Here is a 22,555-nt window from a genome sequence, read left to right on the forward strand (position 1 = left end):
TACGTTTGTTTACCAATAGGTTAAAGTGTTATTAGTGGGGAGAGCTCCAGTAGCTCACCACGTACCGCGAGCGCTATTTCAGCGCCGTGGACAACCGTGCTCGTCACGGATCTGGGGCTTAGCGAGTTCGAATCCCGACTGCAGCCGTGCCTTTCCCAGAGTGTCTTCCCCCCCATCTGAACCCTTTCAGCCTGTTTCTGTCGGTCATCCTTGACCAGTATAAATGTGATAAACACATAAAAGAGCCAGGGGAATGGCCAAAGTTTAAAAAAAAAAAAGTGTTATTAGTGAAATATGAGTTCTGGAAATGTATTTGGAAACAGGCGAATATAGACGCAAAAAATTGTGTGCCGCCATTTTGTTTGTAGTCATATGAGGAGAGGAGACCCATTGCTTTCGAATGCCGTTGGAATTTTAAAAAATTACACTACCCAGCTCAAGCCAGCTCCTGTCAATCAAATTACTTGTGGATAATAAAAAAAAGCATTTATCTTATTTTTCAGGGTTATCTACCACAAAACTGAATGTTATTGGCATAAATTAGAACAAAGTTAGTTTATCTACCTTTCTTAGAACGTCTAGCAAAAAACGGTGTTGCAATCCGATGCAAAACGGCGGAGGAATCTTCATAATGAAAAAGTAACTCTATTTACAGTCGATTTCATTCACGGTTCTCGCTGCACGCCTGATGATACTAAATCCAGATTGCACTCTGTGTCGCAGTGAAAGGGTTAACCCTTTGGTAGTGTGGCAGTGAAAGGGTTAACCCTTTGGTAGTGTGGCAGTGAAAGGTTAACCTTATGCAGTGTGGTAGTGAAAGGGTTAACCATTTGTCGTGTGGCAGTGAAAGGGTTAACATTCTGTATTGTCGCAGTGAAAGGGTTAACCCTTTGGTAGTGTGGCAGCACACAATACAATACAAACTAGACTCATCACACAATACAATACAAACTAGACTCATCACACAATACAATACAAACTAGACTCATCACACAATACAATACAAACTAGACTCATCACACAATACAATAAAACTAGACTCATCACACAATACAATACAAACTAGACTCATCACACAATACAATACAAACTAGACTCATCACACAATACAATACAAACTAGACTCATCACACAATATCAATAAACTAGACTCATCACACAATACAATACAAACTAGACTCATCACACAATACAATACAAACTAGACTCATCACACACTACAATACAAACTAGACTCATCACACACTACAATACAAACTAGACTCATCACACAATACAATACAAACTAGACTCATCACACACTACAATACAAACTAGACTCATCACACAATACAATACAAACTAGACTCATCACACAATACAATACAAACTAGACTCATCACACAATACAATACAATCTAGACTCATCACACAATACAATACAAACTAGACTCATCACACAATACAATACAATAAAAACTAGACTCATCACACAATACAATACAAACTAGACTCATCACTCAATACAATACAAACCAAACTCATCACACAATACAATACAAACTAGACTCATCACACAATACAATACAAACTAGACTCATCACACAATACAATACAAACTAGACTCATCACACAATACCATACAAACTAGACTCATCACTCAATATAATACAAACTAGACTCATCACTCAATATAATACAAACTAGACTCATCACACAATACAATACAAACTAGACTCATCACACAATACAATACAAACTAGACTCATCACACAATACAATACAAACTAGACTCATCACACAATACAATACAAACTAGACTCATCACACAATACAATACAAACTAGACTCATCACACAATACAATACAAACTAGACTCACCACACAATACAATACAACCTAGACTCATCACACAATACAATACAAACTAGACTCATCACACAATACAATACAAACTAGACTCATCACACAATACAATACAAACTAGACTCATCACACAATACAATACAAACTAGACTCATCACACAATACAATACAAACTAGACTCATCACACAATACAATACAAACTAGACTCATCACACAATGTCAATACAACCTAGACTCATCACACAATACAATACAAACTAGACTCATCACACAATACAATACAAACTAGACTCATCACACAATACAATACAAACTAGACTCATCACACAATACAATACAAACTAGACTCATCACACACTACAATACAAACTAGACTCATCACACAATACAATACAAACTAGACTCATCACACAATACAATAAAACTAGACTCATCACACAATACAATACAAACTAGACTCATCACACAATACAATACAAACTAGACTCATCACACAATGGCTACCAACGGACTCATCACACAATATCAATACAAACTAGACTCATCACATACTGCAATACAAACTAGACTCATCACACAATATCAATACAAACTAGACTCATCACACAATGTCAATACAAACTAGACTCATCACACAATACAATGCAAACTATTGCAATACAATACAAAAAAGTAAGTAATTTTTCCTCATTCCTGAAAGACTTTCGTGGAAATACAAGGTTCCAATTTGATAACATGGGCATACTGACGGATGGCAGCTGTAACAACAACAACAACATAATACATAATACATACAGTATAACTACCATAGTACCATCTTACATGACAACCATGGTCCCATTCTAACTCACTCAAATGACTCGGCTCATGCTTCAGCTGCCTGTTCTGAACTTGTAACGTTTTAGTGGCCCAGACACACGGGACGACCTTCAGCACGCCCTGAAGGTCACACAGGACGACCTTCAGCACGCCCCCTGAAGGTCAATACTCTTAATAACCTTTGGGCAGTGTGTACTTGTGTTGGACTGATTATTCCTTCTGTTTTTCTTCATTCCGTCTTGTTTATTTAAATATCGTCTGTGTATATTATATTATATTATATTTTATTCAAATGCATTGTCATTATACTACAGCACAAGTACAGTGCGACGGAAATAAGTTTGGCATCCAACTAGAGTGCAAATGTAGCAGTGAAGCGCAACAGCAGTATACAATGTACAGGTGGTTAAACCGGGTAGTACCACTGAGTGTATATCTCAGTGAATACTGAGGAAGCAATATACTGTGTATACTGTATACTTTACTTACGCATAGTATATATTTAGATTCTAGTGTTTATTGTAACCATATTTTATTATAATGTATAATATAACTGATAGGGCATACAGACCCTCACCTGCACCTTTGATCACACTGCCTACTTGCTCAGATGCGTATATTCAGAGTTATGTATTGTTTACACTGCCTATTTTTACTTTTCTCCTGTACTGTAATTGTATTGCCTGTATTTCTGTCTTCTACTATTACCCTGCCCATACCTGTACCTCCCCTCCCCCCTCCCCGATGCTGCTACGATGCTTGAATTTCCCCCAATGGATGAATGAATGAATAACACAACACAAGCTGTACCCACACATGACAGCCAGGCGTTTAGCCTCTGCCATAAAACCAAGTCAGGCCGCGGCGTGACATAACCCAGGGCTGCTGGGAGTGCTTGATGTCTTTACCATCAGGTACAGGGGCGTCTTGGTGGGCCCCTTGGCAGACATCTTCTCCCAGAGTCCCCTCCTCACGTAGCGCACCGTGGTTCCTGCCAGCTGGAACTCGCCTGGCAGCTCGATCTTCCAGTCGCTGTTGATGGACCTCTTGGTGGAGTCTTTCAGGGCTGCGGGGAGGAGGAGGAGGAGGAGGAGGAGAGAGGAAGAAGAGCTGTTTTTGTTAACCTTCATTTACTCAAGAAGACAGGGTTGACATTGAAAGGGAAACTCCACCTCTAAACAGAGTTTACGTCCCCAATGATCTGAAGTGAATATCTGTGAACATAGACAACTCAACCTCCCCGAGCTGGAGATGAGAGCATCGAGGCTTGAATTTGAGATATAAATAGTCAAATGAATGGTAAATGATGAATTTCTATAGCTACTTTTATCCAAGGCGCTTTACAATTTGTTCCTCACATTTTACCCGTTCACTCACACATTCACACACCGACGATGCAAGTTGCCGATGTGCTCATCGGGAGCAATTAGGGGTTAAGTGTCTTTCTCAAGGACACTTCGACACGCTGTCCGGGAGCAGTGGGAAACGAACCCGGAACCTCCGGATTACCAGACTACTGCTCTACCTTCCGAGGCCACTGTCGCCCCCAAGTTTACGTCGCGTTGTCCCAATGATCTGAAAGTAATATCTGTGAACAGAGACGACTGATTTGTGATGTCATCAATGACGCTGGTCCGTTGGCAGTGAGTTTGTCGTTTTTTGTTTGATCTGTTACATCCAATTAAATATAGCGTGTACAGCTCTGAATCACAACATGTACCCATATCCCAGCAGTGTTTCCCATTAATTACCCGCCACAGTCTAATTGGTCCCACCACAGTTTTATAATGAACCGAAAATAATAAAAAATAATAAAAAAAATAAAGGTTTTCTTTGCTTTTTTTTTTTTTAATATAAAGTTTGCCAATAGGGATGTATCAGTAGTATTGACAGTGGTAGTAGTCGTAATAGTAATCCAGTATATTTTTTTATTTTCTAAAAAATAAACCAGTTCAACACAGGTAACCACTTTTGCTTCATTTCTTTGATGGCTCAAATGTTTGCTCTAGTCCAGCGGTTCCCAAGCCTCTCCTCGAGACACCCCAGCCATTCCACGTATTTGTTAAATTCCACCACCAGCACACCTGATTCAACTAATAAAGGGCTAGTTAAGTTGAATCAGGTGTGCTGGTGGTGGAATTTAACAAATACATTGAATGGCTTGGGTGCTTCGAGGAGAGGATTGGGAAGCACTGCTCTAGTCGATTTTGTGTTTTTGTGTTTTTTGTGCAATCCGGTAGAGAGAGAGAGAGAGAGAGGAAGAACGGGAGACAGAGCGGGGGGGAGACATTCGGCAAAGGACACCGGGTCTGGGAGTCGAACCCGGGTCGGCCGCTTCGCGACGCAGCGCGATACATGGTGTGCTACTAGAGCGCCCCTGCCCAGTACCATCTAATGTGAGCCGTATGCATGCCTGCCTCTCTTGGCTTAACGTTGAAAATAGGTTGTCTTTTAATACACTTGTGCTGTTCAAGTTGGTCATGAGCAGTAAAACCCCTGTTTTTATACATAAACAGATTGTTGATAGTAATGCTGTGCATTATCATTTCACTAGAGGTTCCAGTAATGGGCCGCTTGCATCACCAGGTCCAAAAACCAACGCTTTAAGGAGATCTTTTATTTTTAGATCATTGACTCTTTGGAATAACCTGCCTCAAAACCTCTGCTGCATTTAAATTTAAATTTACTTTAAAAAATTATCTTAAATTGTATTTAACACTGTACAGTATTTTTGTTTCGTTTTTTTGTTTTCTGTTTCTTTGCGTGCATGTAATTTTAGCAATTTTATTTGTTAGCTTCATTATGCATTGTGTGTTGAGTACTGACTTTTAATAATTTTGTTTTGCAACAATAATGGTTTTTGTATGTTTTTTGTGTGGACCCCAGGAAGACTAGCTGGTTGCTATGGTACCAGCTAATGGGGATCCTTAATCAATTCAAATCAAATCAAAGAGTTGTTCCACTAATCACTGCCTATGGAGCAGCCCCGGGGTTAGTCTCTTCATGACATGATGATGCCCACTGGACTCTGGCCTTTCTGGTGTTCAGCTTGTTCATATCCACACATAGCAAACTGAGCTGTACGCAGTGTTGTAGTACTCGAGTTCAGCCCTCATTTATCAATGGTGCGTACGCACAGATATGTGCGTAACCCGTGCGTATGATCATTTCTAAGCAAAGTGTGTGTGACTTATCAATTTGAACGTGTGCTTGACTTTGTGCGTATATTTACGCACAGCTCAGAGCATGCATACCTGGCGCCCAGCGGTAGAATATGAATATTGCAACGCGGAAAAAAGCTTCCGTGCATTAGTTTCAACACTGGCATGTTCTGTATGTAATTCATTATAGTTCATTGTAAAATAGCGACAGTAGTGTAATTATTGTCTTTCTGAATGAATGAATGCAGCATGGTTTATATATCGGAATACTATGGGGTGCACTGACTGTGCTCCGCGGGGAACTGTTTTCAGAGATAGCAGATAGGAATGAATGAATGAATGAATGAGGGGCAGTCTAATTGCAGAGAGAACATAATATTAACTAGAGTCCGCTATACCCGAGACATCTCCTTCATTTGTACCGCAATTTGAGACCGAAATTGGAGCGTGGAACAAAACGCACAAATGCCATCCCCATGCACATTCAAGTCCTCTCCACCCTCGGGTCTTTGGCCACCGGCACGGTCCATCGTGATATTGGAGATGGATCGAGCAATAGACTGTTACTGTACCACCCATGTAGCTGTCAAAGCTCCATCACAAATGCAGTTATGTGAATAGAAAGGGATTCCACTCAGTCAATGTTGCGATGCGCATTTGCCTGATACATGTCGTTGCTGCATGCCGGGAGGAAGGCAATGCTGCATGTTTTCAATTCATTAAATAAAACGGATACTTTTTGCAAGGGTTTACTGACTGTCATACAAATAATCAACCAACTACATACTGTAACTTTTCAGTGCACGTTTTTATTTACATTGTGACAACAGCCTTGTGAGCTTCCATTCATACAGTCGTTAAATACTGTACAGTAGAGGTTGAGTACATTCATAGTTAAAATGGTACTGTACGTACTTCTTGGTGAAGCAGACACATCCAAACTCAGCTACACATTTCACATTACGTTTGCAATATATTCCCAAATGGACTCATGTCTATTCAACTGAAAGCAATTATACAAATGTAAGCCTGTTATCCTCTGTGACTTTCTGAATGGTGGCTTTGGTTTCAATAGAGACCAATACAGACTAATTGACTTAAAACCAGGAGAGGCTGAACTAATCTCTGGTCAGAATGACAAACCATCTGCTGCTGAGGTCACTACACTTCACTGTTGCCTTCCTTACCTCCTCTCCCTCCCACCCCTTCTCCTTACCCTCTTTATCTCCACCCCTCCCCCTTGCTCTCTCATCCACACACACTCATCCCTCCCTCCCTCCCTCATTAGCCCCCCCCTCCCTCATTGCCTTCTGCTCTCTCGCTATCCATCTCTCTCACCCCTTCTCCCTCCTTCCCCCTCCCTCCACCCATCCCTCCCTTGCTCCCTCATACAGCCACTCATCCCTCCCTCCCTTATCCGCTGCCTCCCTGCCCCACCCGGCTCCCTCTCTCCCTCATTGCCGCCCCCCTCTCTATCCACCTCTCTCACCCCCTATCGCTCCCTCCCTCCTTCCTTCCCCCCTCCCTCCCTCCATCCCTCCCTCTCTCCCTATCTCCACCACCACCACACAAAACCAGCCTGGCCAGCCTGTTACACGGGGGCCTTGAAGTGGATTGTGTGTTTTCTGAAGTTCAGCCAAGTGACTACCTCACCACATGGCCAGAGCCATGCCTGCCATACATTACAAGAGCTTTAGACCAGCTAGCTTCAGACCATAGATACTTTAGACCAGCTAGCTTCAGACCAGCTAGCTTCAGACCAGCTAGCTTCAGACCATAGATACTTTAGACCAGCTAGCTTTAGACCAGCTAGCTTCAGACCATAGATACTTTAGACCAGCTAGCTTCAGACCAGCTAGCTTCAGACCAGCTAGCTTCAGACCATAGATACTTTAGACCAGCTAGCTTTAGACCAGCTAGCTTCAGACCAGCTAGCTTCAGACCATAGATACTTTAGACCAGCTAGCCTTAGACCAGCTAGCTTCAGACCAGCTAGCTTCAGACCATAATACTTTAGACCAGCTAGCTTTAGACCAGCTAGCTTCAGACCAGCTAGCTTCAGACCATATATACTTTAGACCAGCTAGCTTTAGACCAGCTAGCTTCAGACCAGCTAGCTTCAGACCATAGATACTTTAGAACAGCTAGCTTTAGACCAGCTAGCTTCAGACCAGCTAGCTTCAGACCATATATACTTTAGACCAGCTAGCTTTAGACCAGCTAGCTTCAGATTAGCTAGCTTCGGACCAGCTAGCTTCAGACCATAGATACTTTAGACCAGCTAGCTTTAGACCAGCTAGCTTCAGATTAGCTAGCTTCGGACCAGCTAGCTTCAGACCATAGATACTTTAGACCAGCTAGCTTTAGACCAGCTAGCTTCAGACCATAGATACTTTAGACCAGCTAGCTTTAGACCATATACTTTAGACCAGCTAGCTTCAGACCATATATACTTTAGACCAGCTAGCTTTAGACCAGCTAGCTTCAGACCAGCTAGCTTTAGACCAGCTAGCTTCAGACCAGGTAGCTTTAGAGCAGCTTGCTTCAGCCCATCTAGCTTTAGACCAGCTAGCTTCAGACCAGCTAGCTTCAGACCAGCTATGCTTCAGACCAGCTAGCTTCAGACCAGCTAGCTTTAGACCAGCTAGCTTCAGACCAGCTAGCTCCAGACCAGCTAGCTTTAGAGCAGCTAGCTCCAGACCAGCTAGCTCCAGACCAGTGCTTCTCACAGTTCTAAATCTATATTTAGATGTGTGTGTATGTATGTACACATGGTATGGTATTGTAATGCATGTGTGCAAGCAGTATGTCCCTCTGTGTAGATGTGAATGTTTGCTTGCAGTAGTTCCAATGCATGTAGACCACTCTGTGTGTGTGTGTGTGTGTGAGAAAGACTCTGGGAAACTGGACTCTCGGGCCAAGGGCTTCGGGGTCTGGTCTGACTGGCCAGATCTCAATGACCTCTGTAACCAGACTGGAGTTCAGCTGAAATGGACAATACCCACCAACACACAGAATGAAGTCCCTGTCTCTGATGAACTTATCACAGACCCCTGTGTGGTTGTGAAGGCCAACATCACAACACCGCAGGAAGAGACTGTCGAACTGCACAGAGACTCTGCAAGGAGGGTTCTGCTTAGCATGAAGCAGTCTGAGATCAGGCAGCACTGGTGTGGACTCAGACTACAGGGCAAACTAGCTTGTTTGGAGTTTGCTGACCACTCAGTCTCACACTCAGTGTATAAGAACGCCGCTGTTGGTGAGGATGTTTTAAAATTTACCATCAAAGCAAGACTGCAGGTATTACCCACCCAATACAATCTGTCCACTTGGTATCCTCAAACTCACAGTCCATTCTGTTTAAACCATCAGGATTCACAACACCTAGAATCCATTGCACACATAACAAACGGATGTAATGCATACAAACACCTGTACATCGCTCGTCATGACCGTATTGTGGACATTGTGTCTGATGCGGTACGGAACATATCACCATCTAGTGCAACAATGTACAAACATGCCAGAGTGAAACCAGAGTGGTTTGGCCTTACCAACGATGTTTTTGCTAACATACCCAATACACCGGACGTTGTTTTTGTTGACACCAGCCACGGAGAGGTGCTGGTCATAGAAGTAGGCTGTACCTTTGACCTGTACATGGACCAGGCCTTCCGGGACAAGTATATCAAATACCAACCACTGCTCAGTGTGATGACTGACCTTGGGTATAGGTGTAGATATGGTGTACTTGTGTTCGGAAGTCTTGGCCATGTACACAAATCCACCATGACTGGTCTGAGAATTGCTGCAATGTCTAAAAGAAAAGCCAAACAAATTGCCAAATATTGCTCTGTCTCAGCTATTATTGGCAGCTTAGCCACGTGGAGAAGGAGGTGCTATGTGTACCCTTAAGTGTTCAGTGCTGCTTGGCCCCGATACATTTGATTCCCTGTTTATGTAATATAATTTGTGGAACCAAATAAAGTATTAAAATGTGTGTGTGTGTGTGTGTGTGTGTGTGTGTGTGTGTGTGTGTGTGTGTGTGTGTGCGTGCGTGTGTGTGTGTGCATGCATGTGCATGTTTGTGTCTGTATGTGTGACTGTGTGTATTGTGTGTATGTGTTGTGTGTGCGTCTTTGTGTGTGTGCATGTTTGTGTCTGTATGTGTGTATTGTGTGTATGTGTTGTGTGTGCGTCTTTGTGTGTGCGTGTGCGTATTTGTGTGTGTGTGCGTGTTTGTGTGTTGTGTGTGTGCATGTGTGTGTGTTTGCATGTGTGTGTGTGTGCGTGCGTGTTTGTGTTTGTGTGCGAGTGTGTGTGTTTGTGTGTGTGTGTGTGTTTGTGTGTTTGTGTGTGTGTGCGTGTTTGTGTGTGCGTGTGCGTGTTTGTGTGTGTGTTTGTGTGTGTGTATGTGTGTGTGTGGGGGGGGGGGGGGTTGGGGCCTGACATAAGGCTGATGTGTGAGACATTACTTAAGATGTAAACATTCTCAAGCAGACAGCTGCATGTTATTTTTAAAGGGATTCATGTTATTTTAATGACTGCACTGCAGTGACTCGACTACCTCACTCCACAGATAAGCTGATAATTCTTCCAAAACACGCCTGCTTACAAGACTGTGTGGAGAAAAGACTTCTTTGGGAAATAGGGCTAGGAGTCCAAATAATAATAATAATAATAATAATACCAATAATAATATTAACATGTAACAGATTTAAGATTAAAGAAAAAGCAACACATGGACGCGGAAAGGGGGGGGTGCTGAGGGGGCTGCAGCACCCCCCCCCCCTGTTGGCGGGGAGTTGTAACTGCAACACCAACAAGTTTACTAAACAAATCAATAAAAAACGTTTCTTTTTTGAGTTAGCATTTTAGTGTATGGTTGTTTTTTAAATGGTTGAAATCCACCCTGTTATTTTTTTTAATGATATTTTCTGTGTATCTGACCTGACGCACAAACGTCAGGTCAGCACACGCATCGCCTACAGTACGTGACGTGGTTTGGGCGCGAAGGATCGTGGTTGAGGTTGAACAGTAATGGGTACTACTTGTCTCTCAAAAGAACTCTCAAAAAATAATATATGATTTCTTTAATGACCCCAAAGCCAAACAACAACAAAAATACAGTCGACTCGGAGTCCCTGCCGGTGGACACAGACGCCTGTCACTCTAGCAACCCGGAGGAGAGAACATCGGAAGCTCAGCACCAGCAGCTAGCTAACGAGGTCAATGTTGTCAACGACGTCGCCCCCAGTCCAGGTGGTGCTTCTATGAAGAGCCTTTCCAGCCCACTGAGTTTGCATTCCCTGCCAAGCGGTTTGGAAAGGAAACATTCACCCGATCCTTCAACTCGGGCCCTGTCCACACGAGCGTTTGGATTTAATATAACCGAAGTTTGAAAAAAATAAAACTCCGTCCACACAGGTGAACACAGGTGAACAACCGTGTATAACTGCGTACCCACGGCACCAGCAACCGTTACATGTAGTACAATGCCAAAACAGTAGGCGGCGATGTTGTTCAGACATGAAGGCCATTTCAACCAATCAGAAAAGGCTGAACGCTCACTAAACTTCCTGTTTAGAAACACAGCTGGACCCTATTGATCATTTTGCCAACGGAACATATATTTTCAGCAAAGAAAGAAACTGCAATAAACAAACGGATACATTCACTGTGTGTTCTGCCTCTCATTTTGTTGACGAAACAAAACCATCAGCAACACAATTTACCACCAAGAGCGGATAGTTTAGTCTCACAAAAGACCGCCGGTGTTGTTAGCTACATGCTAATGTGAATGGCTATATCCATGTATAGTATATAGCTTAAATGCTAACGTAATGTGGTAACGTTACCGATATGAAATGGATGTAAACGTTATTTAACACATTGCAGAATGGGTACAATACAATACGGCTCAATACAAACAATTGTTAAGGGGATGCAGTCTGGACTGGGTTCCTTATAACAATAACTTGGCAACACATGAGTTTAGTTTAGCTGCAGCTACATGTTTTCTCTGAGCGTCAGGTCAGGAATGCGACAGCAGACATCAGTCGATCACAACACTCTTCAACACAGACGATACGTTTTGAACAAAAGTTTGTTACAATCATTTTCATATAACGCTACTTGGGACAGCTCTGCTGTAAACACTGGTGTAGCTGGCTCTGCTATAATCTCTCTACCCCGCGGTCTGCCGTGAACATGGGAAATAATTGCGACAGCTCTGCTGTAAACACTGGGAATAACCTCGGTTGCTACGCCCACACGCAACTGCAAAACCGCAAAACTTCACCCTGGGCACCGGTTTCAAAGACCGCGGTTGCAGTGTAGCAAATCCCCGGTTGTGTGTGGCCGAACAGTGCAACTGCGCACATACAATCATGGTTATATTAAAACCAGTGCTCGTGTGAATGGGGCCTCAGGCTGGTTTAAACAGTGGACATGGCTTCACTATCTAAGATAAGGTGATACGGCGGTGTGCTTGTTGTGTTGCTCTGCTATAGGGAGGTGTAGTCTGACGCTAGTAAAGGGATTTATCATTGGGAAAATGGATTATCGGCTATTGTAACAATTCTGCCTCATGAACATTGGCAAGCTTTCCATTTTTGCACAAATGAGTTCCCTTCTATCACTAACATTATTGTTTAAAAAATTTTGGCTGAAATACAATTCTGGTGTAAAAAGTTGACCTTTCAAATTACTGGAAAATCACGAATGATGCGCATGCATTTAATATGATGTTATTATTAGGGCTGGGACTTTATCGCGTTAATTTCGATTAATTAACTATAGAAAGAATTATAAGTAAAAAAAAATGTATGCATTTAATCTCATGATGATTTTTCTTTATGTAAGAAGAATGTTACCTTTCAAAGGAGACCAGACTTATGCATGTGCTATAAGTATAATAAATCGCAAATTACTTTTCTTCTTAGTCTGGTTTGTTCATACATTACAGAATACTGAAAAAGAGTTTTTCCCCCCAATGGTCAACTGTTCTGGAATGTACTTGAAAGTACTGCGTTTTACTTTTACCTCGAAACTGCTTGAGTTTACAAAAGGTTCTTTGCGCTATACTGTATATATATTATTCCTAAAATTGTTTTTACACTTTGTTAAAAATTGCATTGATCTGTTGGTCTGTGTAGTAGCTAATACAGGATTGTGCATGCTTAAACGTATACGTATATTCATTGATTCACTCGTATACCAAAATACATTTTAATTGAAAACATTTGCTTTTCGCATCAAATATTGATATGCAATTCAAATGTGATTCATTTCGATTAATTAACTATAAAGTCCCACCACTAGTTATTATGACTTCTCTCCGCACCCCCAACTCTGACTGACGTCCCTGAAGCAACAGCTATGCACACTCTCAGGGATTCCGAAACAAAATGATGTTGAGAAATATAAAGAAATGTCTAAAAGATTACAAAATATATTTCCATGGCCGAATATCAGCTAGCAAACATGGCTGAAAACGTGACGATCTAAGTGGAACAGAACTAGAACAGAGTGACACTATGCGTGATAAAACTAAAGCTACAAAGGAGGCCTAACTTAAACCACAATTTAGTGAACATATCGATTAATGTCTACAAATCACCACCGTGCTGCTAATCATACCAGATTGTGTACTCATGCATAACCTTAGCTGGCGTATGTAACGACTGTGAACAAAGATATTCATCTCACTCAACAAAATCGTCCTGACCAACCGCTGCATTGCCAGTAGTTAGTTATCTGAAGTCCTTGCAGCCTTTGACTGAGTCAGGAGACAATAGGGGACAGATATAGTCAGGAGACAATAGCGGACAGATAGAATCAGGAGACAATAGCGGACAGATAGAATCAGGAGACAATAGGGGACAGATATAATCAAGAGACAATAGGGGACAGATAGAATTGGCCATTTGCTCAAGAAGTAACGTTACTCCACGAGTTAGCGAGTCTGTGAGTTAGCTAGTCTGTGAGTTAGCTAGTCTGTGAGTTAGCTAGTCTGTGAGTTGGCTAGTCTGTGAGTTGGCTAGTCTGTTAGTTAGATAGTCTGTGAATTAGCTAGTCCGCGAGTTAGCTAGTCTGTGAGTTACCTAGTCCGCAAGTTAGCTAGTCTGTGAGTTAGCTAGTCTGTGAGTTAGCTATTCTGTGAGTTAGCGAGTCTGTGAGTTACCTAATCTGTGAGTTACCTAGTCTGTGAGTTACCTAGTCCGCGAATTAGCTAGTCTGTGAGTTAGCTATTCTGTGAGTTAGCTATTCTGTGAGTTAGCTAGTCTGTGAGTTAGCGAGTCTGTGAGTTCAAGTTTCAAGTTTCAAGTTTCTTTAATAGTTGTCATACAGAAGTACAGAATACTTTTATACAAAATGCTTCTTACTGTTACGCTCCAGAGACTGTGCAAGACAAGATAAGTATGAAATAAAATAACATAGTATAGCATGTAAATTAGAAGTAAAAAAAAAAAATGAGGTCACAGTGTTCAGTATAGACATATGTACAATGTTGGATGCAGAATAGACGTAACTGAGTTACCATATAATATACAATACTGTGCAGTGTACTAATACAATACTATATAGTGCAAGGCAGAAATGGGATGAGGTGCAATTTAGGTACAATTTACAGTGGGTGTACGAGTTGTAGTGCAAATCCTTTATCAATAAATATAAAGTGTGTTTGTGTGGTTAAAGTGAGTGTGTGCGTGTGGGTGTGTGTGCTGTGTGCATTTGATGGTTGTTGCATAGTGTTTATTGTTCGTTTAGCAGCCTGATGGCCTGGGGATAGAAGCTTGTGAGTTACCTAGTCCGCGAGTTACCTAGTCTGTTAGTTACCTAGTCTGTGAGTTAGCTATTCTGTGAGTTAGCTAGTCTGTGAGTTAGCTAGTCTGTGAGTTACCTAGTCTGTGAGTTAGCTAGTCTGTGAGTTAGCGAGTATGTGAGTTACCTAAACACTCTCATCTTTGAGATGAGTGTTGTAGCCGAGTCACTAAATCTTGAGTCCGAGTCGAGTCTGGAGTCCGACTCCAAGTCTGAGTCACCAAAGAAGAGCCTGAGTCGAGTCAGAGTCGAGTCCCCATTACCCCAGTCCGAGTCTGAGTCCGAGTCATCAAGGTTGAGTCCACTCCACTCCGGCAGTCAAAGAGCTGACGTACAAATAAAAAAAAGTCTACATTAAACATAAATGACACAGCGGTCACCGTTTCCAAGGGAGTTTATTTACTTTGTGACACAATAGCAAAGGCACTAGCCATCAATATCTTATGCCAAATGATTAGGGCCTATTATTAAACAATTAAATAAAAATAACTGTATTTATCAATTGACAAGTCCGAGTCCTCGTCTGCACCCTCCGAGTCCGAACGTAGTCAATGCTCGAGTCCAAGTCCAAGTCATCAGTGCTCAAGTCCAAGTCGAGTCACGAGTCCTGAAAATCAGTCCAGGACTTGAGTCTTACAACACACATGTGAGATACACATCTAAAAGTGAAATATACAAACACTGGACTACACACATCTCCTGTACTGCATGCCTTCAAACCAGTCATGTAGTCTAATAGAGGAAAAGCTTCTAAGCGCCTCAGGTCTGCTCAGGTCAGGTCCTTCTACTACTGACTTCATGCGCGGTGTTTTCCAAAAGATCGCTGGGAGGCCGAGGGGGGCGTTGCCAAAGAAAACATCTGAGCACTATTTCTAGGCCTGATTGAATACCCAAATAAAACATTTAGTTTTGTTTTATGAGGATTTAATACATGCCAGAGGCATCCTTCATTCAACCCAATTATATTTCTGGCATTTAAAATCCTCTGTTGCCTTTTCTCTTAAGGGAGCGGCCAGATTAATGCGTTGCGTCTGTCAACATCTGTCGTCTGAGCGCAACGAGGAGTTGGACGTGATCTGGAACGGGCTGGCGATGACGATGACGCAGCCGCGCCGGCCAGAGCTGCATCTGTTTTGACGGACAGAGAGTTCAGACGGGATAAACATTTTGGAGTTGATGGATCGCCTGCATCACCTTCCGTTTGGCCCCTCCTGGTATGAGGACACGTCCCGCTGGAGAACCATGCTGTCACTGTGTACACACGTTGCGTATTAGTTCATGAATGAATGAATGAAACCTTTATTGCCCTTCAAGTAAATTTTCTTTGCACAACATCAAAAGCATGATACTGCATGACCATCAACGGCACCATGGTGCAAGTGCTAAAAAATACCAAATAATTCAAGCTTGTTAAGCAGCTGAATGCTGCGTGGGACAAAGGACGTAATGCATCTTTTGGTTCTAGTCCTAGGCATGCAGTACCTCCTCCGCCCTGAGGTTAAGAGTGCATACTCAGACCATACTGGGTGCAGTTGATCGGCTAGGATCTTTTCTGCCAATTTCCTGGTGTACTGGGCTGACATGTTTGTAATACTGCACATTGCTTCACCATTTGTCTTACTATCTAATGTATTCTTATTCTGTGCACTTAGTGCCCCCCCCCCCAGCACTGAATACAGAAAGTCAGCACACTCTGGATGCAGAACAGTATCTGCAGAGTTCTGTCCACTTTGAAACTTCTAAGTTTCCTCAAGAAGTACAGACGTTGTGGAGCCTTTGCAGATCTGGCATTGGTGTTTTAGCGTTCCACAGTTTAGGTTCTGTTTTCAAACGAATGCACAGCGATTCCGATGCTCCCTCGTGCGGCCGGCTAGACGCGAAGCCCACTTTAGTAGTAGTAGTAGTTGTTGTTTATTCAGTCATCACAAAATACAATATACACAATCATTTAATCATTTTACAGATACCACAAACTAGGGCTGACCTTCGAAATTTGTTTCGGCATTCGAAGCTTCGGGCCGAGATTCGATTTTAATTTGAAGCTTCGAGATACAAAAATAATAATAATAATAATAATAATAATAATAATAATAATAATAATAATAATAATAATAATAATAATAATAATAATAATAATAATAATAATAATAATAATAATAATAATAATAATAATAATAATAATAATAATAATAATAATAATAATAATAATAATAATAAAAAATAAAATAAAAAATTATTTATGTTGTGGGACTTGTACAGCACTTTGGTCAACTTTGTTATTTTTAAATGTGCTCTATAAAAAAAGTGGATTGGATTGGATTAATTAATTAAATTAATAATGAGTCGGGAGCTGCGCTGCCTGGGCGGCTGCTCTCCGTTACACACGCACCTTGGGCATGGAATGGGCTACAGTACCACTTAGACTCCCCGGTCTCTCTTGGTGAATTTAAATCTGTATTACATAACTTCCTACAAGAAGAATGTTGCTGCTTTCTGTAGTCAGTAGCAAAATTACTGTATTACCCTGTATTATACTGTCATACACTTTTACTACCATGTAGTATTTAAGACAGCCCTACTACAGACTGAAGCATAATGCTTATATATGCCTGTCCTATATTCTTAACACATTTGACGCCAAAACTGAGATAAGTCGGGTTAATTCGCCATCGCCAATCACGATAATCGTTATTTCTTTTATTCGCTATATCCATTCATAATTCATCCATCCAGCCTGATGTTACGGCCAATACCGCCACCTAACGCCTTGCGGCCGGTATTGCACATCATTGGAATCCCTCTGGTTTGAAGTCCGATCCGGGTTTTCCTTCTTGGGCATGGGGAGCGGTTATAACACACAGTTTGGGGACACTGGACACCGTGGATTCATGTGTTTTGGTTGATAAACGTTGGAAAGACGACCGCAATCAATATTAGGAATGGCAATCAGGAATTGGATTATTCTTTTTGCAGTACATCAGATATGAGGTAAGGACTCTATGTTACCAATCTTGGGTTGATCCGATGTTTTTTCGCAGCAAACACAACGTGTCCGCGCGCGCGCGTGTGTGTGCCTGCCGTTGGCTGCGACCAAAGTACGGAGGGGCGACTTTTCCTCCCCCGCTTCCGTGTGTGCATGATGAAACATAATACCGATAATCTAGCGTTTATTTCAGAACGATTCATAAATCAAGTGACAAATGGCACGATTTCTAAGGAAATGCATTGAAGCGCTGTTTGCTGGAGTTTATTGGGATTCGACAGGATCACTCTAAAATTATCTCATATTCACCACGGTATAAAACGGAAATGTATGTATGAAAAAATTATCTGTTTTTTGCATGTTGACCAGAAGAAACTCACTGACAATCGACGTGTTTATTAGATCCATAGCTATAATATATAGTTTTTAGCCCTGCAAACACCGCACCCACCCCTATTATTTAAAGCGATGGCCTTCTTACCACAAGGTAAACAGCGACCTCTAGGCGCTCAATGAGTTAACAAAATGTTTTTAATGAGGAGACGGATCACTCCGGGGGTTTTGAACGGAGAGATTTGCATAACGCTAAAGATGGCCGCCGCGACAGCGTTTAAGTGGAAAGAAAATGTAATGTAAAAGATGTTTAAAATGAATCACGATCTCTGCGGTGAGCGGTTGCCATGGCAACTGAGGACTCTGTGTAGAAGGGGTCAGGTCTTGTTAAACCTGTTAGTAGGCGTCATCAAGATGGCGACGGCGGAGTGAGCAGAGAGACTTTGGCGGAACTGATGTATTTACATACTGTATATACTCAAACTGAACAGTGACATCTCCTTAGCAAATGACCTCAATACCTTCTATGCAAGGTTTGATGCTGGTAATAACAACACCAGCCCACAAGCCACGGCAATGGGGGGGGGGGGGGGTCTGCTGCTGATGGAGACTCAGTGTTCAGGGTAACAGAGCATGAGGTGAGGCGGACCTTTAAAAAAGTGAATATCAGGAAGGCAGCAGGTCCGGACGGCATCCCCGGCCGCGTCCTAAAAGTCTGTGCCGACCAACTGGCCCCGGTATTCACTGACATATTTAACCTGTCCTTAGAACAGGCTGTCATCCCCACCTGCCTGAAGAAGTCCACTATTATCCCTGTACCCAAAAAATCCAAGCCTGCTTGCCTCAACGACTACCGCCCTGTAGCTCTCACCTCCATAGCCATGAAGTGATTTGAGAAGCTAGTAAAGGGCTACATCTGCTCCTCCCTCCCCATCAACATGGACCCCCTGCAATTTGCATACCGCCCCAACAGGTCCACGGAGGACGCCATAGCCCATGTGCTGCACACAGCAGCATCACACCTGGACAAGAGGCAGGGGAACTATGTGAGAATGCTATTCATCGACTACAGCTCGGCATTCAATACCATAGTCCCCTCCATACTCATAGCCAAGCTCAGGGACCTGGGCTTGAACTATGACCTCTGCCAGTGGGTCTTGGACTTCCTGACGGGCAGACCCCAGGTGGTGAGAGCAGGCAACTGCACCTCCTCATCCATCACCCTCAACATAGGGGCCCCCCAGGGCTGTGTTCTGAGTCCCCTCCTCTACTCCCTGTACACACACGACTGTGTGGCTCAGCGGAGTAGCAATACAATCATCAAATTTGCTGACGACACAGTGGTGGTGGGCCTGATCTCTGCCAACGACGAGAGGGCCTACCTGGAAGAGGTCAAGGTCCTGGCGGGATGGTGCCAGGAAAACAGCCTCTCCCTGAACGTCAGCAAAACAAAGGAGATGATTGTGGACTTCAGAAGGTCGGGGGTCAAGGACTACAGCCCCCTCAGCATCGACGGGGCACCGGTTGAGAGAGTCAACAGCTTTAAGTACCTCGGAGCCTACATATCCGAGGACTTGACATGGACCACACACATTGACAGTGTTGTGAAGAAGGCACGACAACGCCTCTACTTCCTCAGGCGCCTAAGGAAGTTCCAAGTCAGTCAGAAGATCCTTAAGAACTTCTACTCATGTACAATAGAGAGCATCCTGACTGGCAACATCACCTCCTGGTTTGGGAATAGCACTGCACAAGACCGAAGCAGACTACAAAGAGTGACACGTTCAGCCGAACGCACAATTGGAGGGGGGCTCCCCACCCTCCAGAACATTTACAACAAGCGTTGCAGGGGCAAGGGTAAGAGAATCATTAAAGACTCCAGTCACCCGAACAACTGCCTCTTTGAACTGCTGCGGTCAGGCAAGCGATACCGGAGTCTCAAGGCGAGCACAGAAAGACTCAGAAGAAGCTTCTATCCCCAGGCCATCAGGCTGCTAAACGAACAATGAACACTACACAACAACAACCATCAAACGCACATAGCACACACATCCACACGCACACACTCACTTTAAACAAACACACTGTAGCACCCACTCCACACACTTTATAGCACACACCCACTTTAAACAAACACACTGTAGCACCCACTCCCCACACTTTATATTTATTGATGAAGGATTGCACTACAACTCGTACACCTTACTGTAAATTGTACCTAAATTGTACCTCATCCCATTTCTGCTTTGCACTATATAGTACTGTACATTAGTACACTGCATAGTATTGTATATTATATGGTAACTCAGTTACGTCTATTCTGCATCGAACATTGTACATATGTCTATACTGAACACTGTGACCTCATTTTCTACTTCTAAATTACATGCTATACTATGTTATTTGATACTATCTTGTCTAGCACAGTCTCTGGAGCGTAACAGTAAGAAGCATTTTGTATGAAAGTATTCTGTACTTCTGTATGACAACTATTAAAGAAACTTGAAATTATAGTACCGTGCTGCTGTTGGAACTGATGTATTTACTGTACATACTGTATAGTACCGTGCTGTTGTTGGAACTGATGTATTTACATACTGTATAGTACCATGCTGCTGTTGGAACTGATGTATTTACTGTACATACTGTATAGTACCGTGCTGTTGTTGGAACTGATGTATTTACATGCTGTATAGTACCGTGCTGCTGTTGCATGACAACCATCAAGAAACATCAAACTTCATGGAATTAAGAAAGACAATTTATTTACCAGATTGATGACGTGCATCATTGGAATTATAGAATGTTTTTCATTGGCCCTAAATTGATGGAACCTCCTCAACATGGGGTGTGTTGTAAACTCCCAAGTCAAGAGAAAGAAAGAAAGAAAGAAAGAAAGAAAGAAAGAAAGAAAGAAAGAAAGAAAGAAAGAAAGAAAGAAAGAAAGAAAGAAAGAAAGAAAGAAACAAAGAAACAAAGAAACAAAGAAACAAACAAACAAACAAACAAACAAACAAAATAATATATATATTCATCCCAACACAGTGTAACCTGTGTAATCTGCCACGCACCCATTTCACTATCCTCTATTTTCAAAGCATACTTCCTTTGAGAAAGACGTGCTTTGCGTGTTAACAACACAGGAAAACCCCAGGCCTCACGCTGCACAAGAGAGCAGTGTTTCAGGTTGTCTTTGAAGACCAGATGTGACTCTGTCTATATGGGAGTGTCTGGACTTGTGCTTCTCTCCACTCCTTCCACTCCTCTCAAGTTTCAAGTTTCTTTAATAGTTGTCATACAGAAGTACAGAATACTTTCATACAAAATGCTTCTTACTGTTACGCTCCAGAGACTGTGCTAGACAAGATAGTAGATAACGTAGTATAGCATGTAGTTTAGAAGAAGAAAATGAGGTCACAGTGTTCGGTATAGACATATGTACAATGTTCTGAGTTACCATATAATATACAATACTATGCAGTGTACTAATGTACAGTACTATATAGTGCAAAGCAGAAATGGGATGAGGTACAATTTAGGTACAATTTACAGTAAGGTGTACGAGTTGTAGTGCAATCCTTCATCAATAAATATAAAGTGTGGGGAGTGGGTGCTACAGTGTGTTTGTTTAAAGTGGGTGTGTGCTATAAAGTGTGTGGAGTGGGTGCTACAGTGTGTTTGTTTAAAGTGAGTGTGTGCGTGTGGATGTGTGTGCTATGTGCGTTTGGTGGTTGTTGTTGTGTAGGGGAGGATCTATGGTGGTTGTTGTTGTGTAGTGTTCATTCATTGTTCGTTTAGCAGCCTGATGGCCTGGGGATAGAAGCTTCTTCTGAGTCTTTCTGTGCTCGCCTTGAGACTCCGGTATCGCTTGCCTGACCGCAGCAGTTCAAAGAGGCAGTTGTTCGGGTGACTGGAGTCTTTAATGATTCTCTTAGCCTTGCCCTTGCAACGCTTGTTGTAAATGTTCTGGAGGGTGGGGAGTCCCCCTCCAATTGTGCGTTCGGCTGAACGTGTCACTCTTTGTAGTCTGCTTCGGTCTTGTGCAGTGCTATTCCCAAACCAGGAGGTGATGTTGCCGGTCAAGATGCTCTCTATTGTACATGAGTAGAAGTTCTTAAGGATCTTCTGACTGACTTGGAACTTCCTTAGGCGCCTGAGGAAGTAGAGGCGTTGTCGTGCCTTCTTCACAACACTGTCAATGTGTGTGGTCCATGTCAAGTCCTCTGATATGTAGGCTCCGAGGTACTTAAAGCTGTTGACTCTCTTAACCGGTGCCCCGTCGATGCTGAGGGGGCTGTAGTCCTTGACCCCCGACCTCCTGAAGTCCACAATCATCTCCTTTGTTTTGCTGACGTTCAGGGAGAGGCTGTTTTCCTGGCACCATCCCGCCAGGACCTTGACCTCTTCCAGGTAGGCCCTCTCGTCGTTGGCAGAGATCAGGCCCACCACCACTGTGTCGTCAGCAAATTTGATGATTGTATTGCTACTCCGCTGAGCCACACAGTCGTGTGTGTACAGGGAGTAGAGGAGGGGACTCAGAACACAGCCCTGGGGGGCCCCTATGTTGAGGGTGATGGATGAGGAGGT

At 42.8% G+C, this 22,555-nt stretch overlaps 1 protein-coding gene across 1 annotated transcript in view; it reads right to left on the reverse strand.

Moving 5' to 3' along the window:
• adamts17 (ADAM metallopeptidase with thrombospondin type 1 motif, 17) overlaps positions 1–22,555 on the reverse strand; it is a gene marked incomplete at both ends in the record, with an annotated part of 341,041 nt that overhangs the window by 37,514 nt on the left and 280,972 nt on the right. Inside the window, 1 exon segment of the mRNA XM_084308233.1 lies at positions 3,574–3,731. Within this exon segment, the coding sequence (XP_084164359.1) occupies positions 3,574–3,731 (158 nt within the window).

Source organism: Notolepis coatsorum (assembly GCF_963971535.1).
Source record: "Notolepis coatsorum genome assembly, chromosome: 2".
NCBI classification, from domain to species: Eukaryota; Metazoa; Chordata; class Actinopteri; order Aulopiformes; family Paralepididae; genus Notolepis; species Notolepis coatsorum.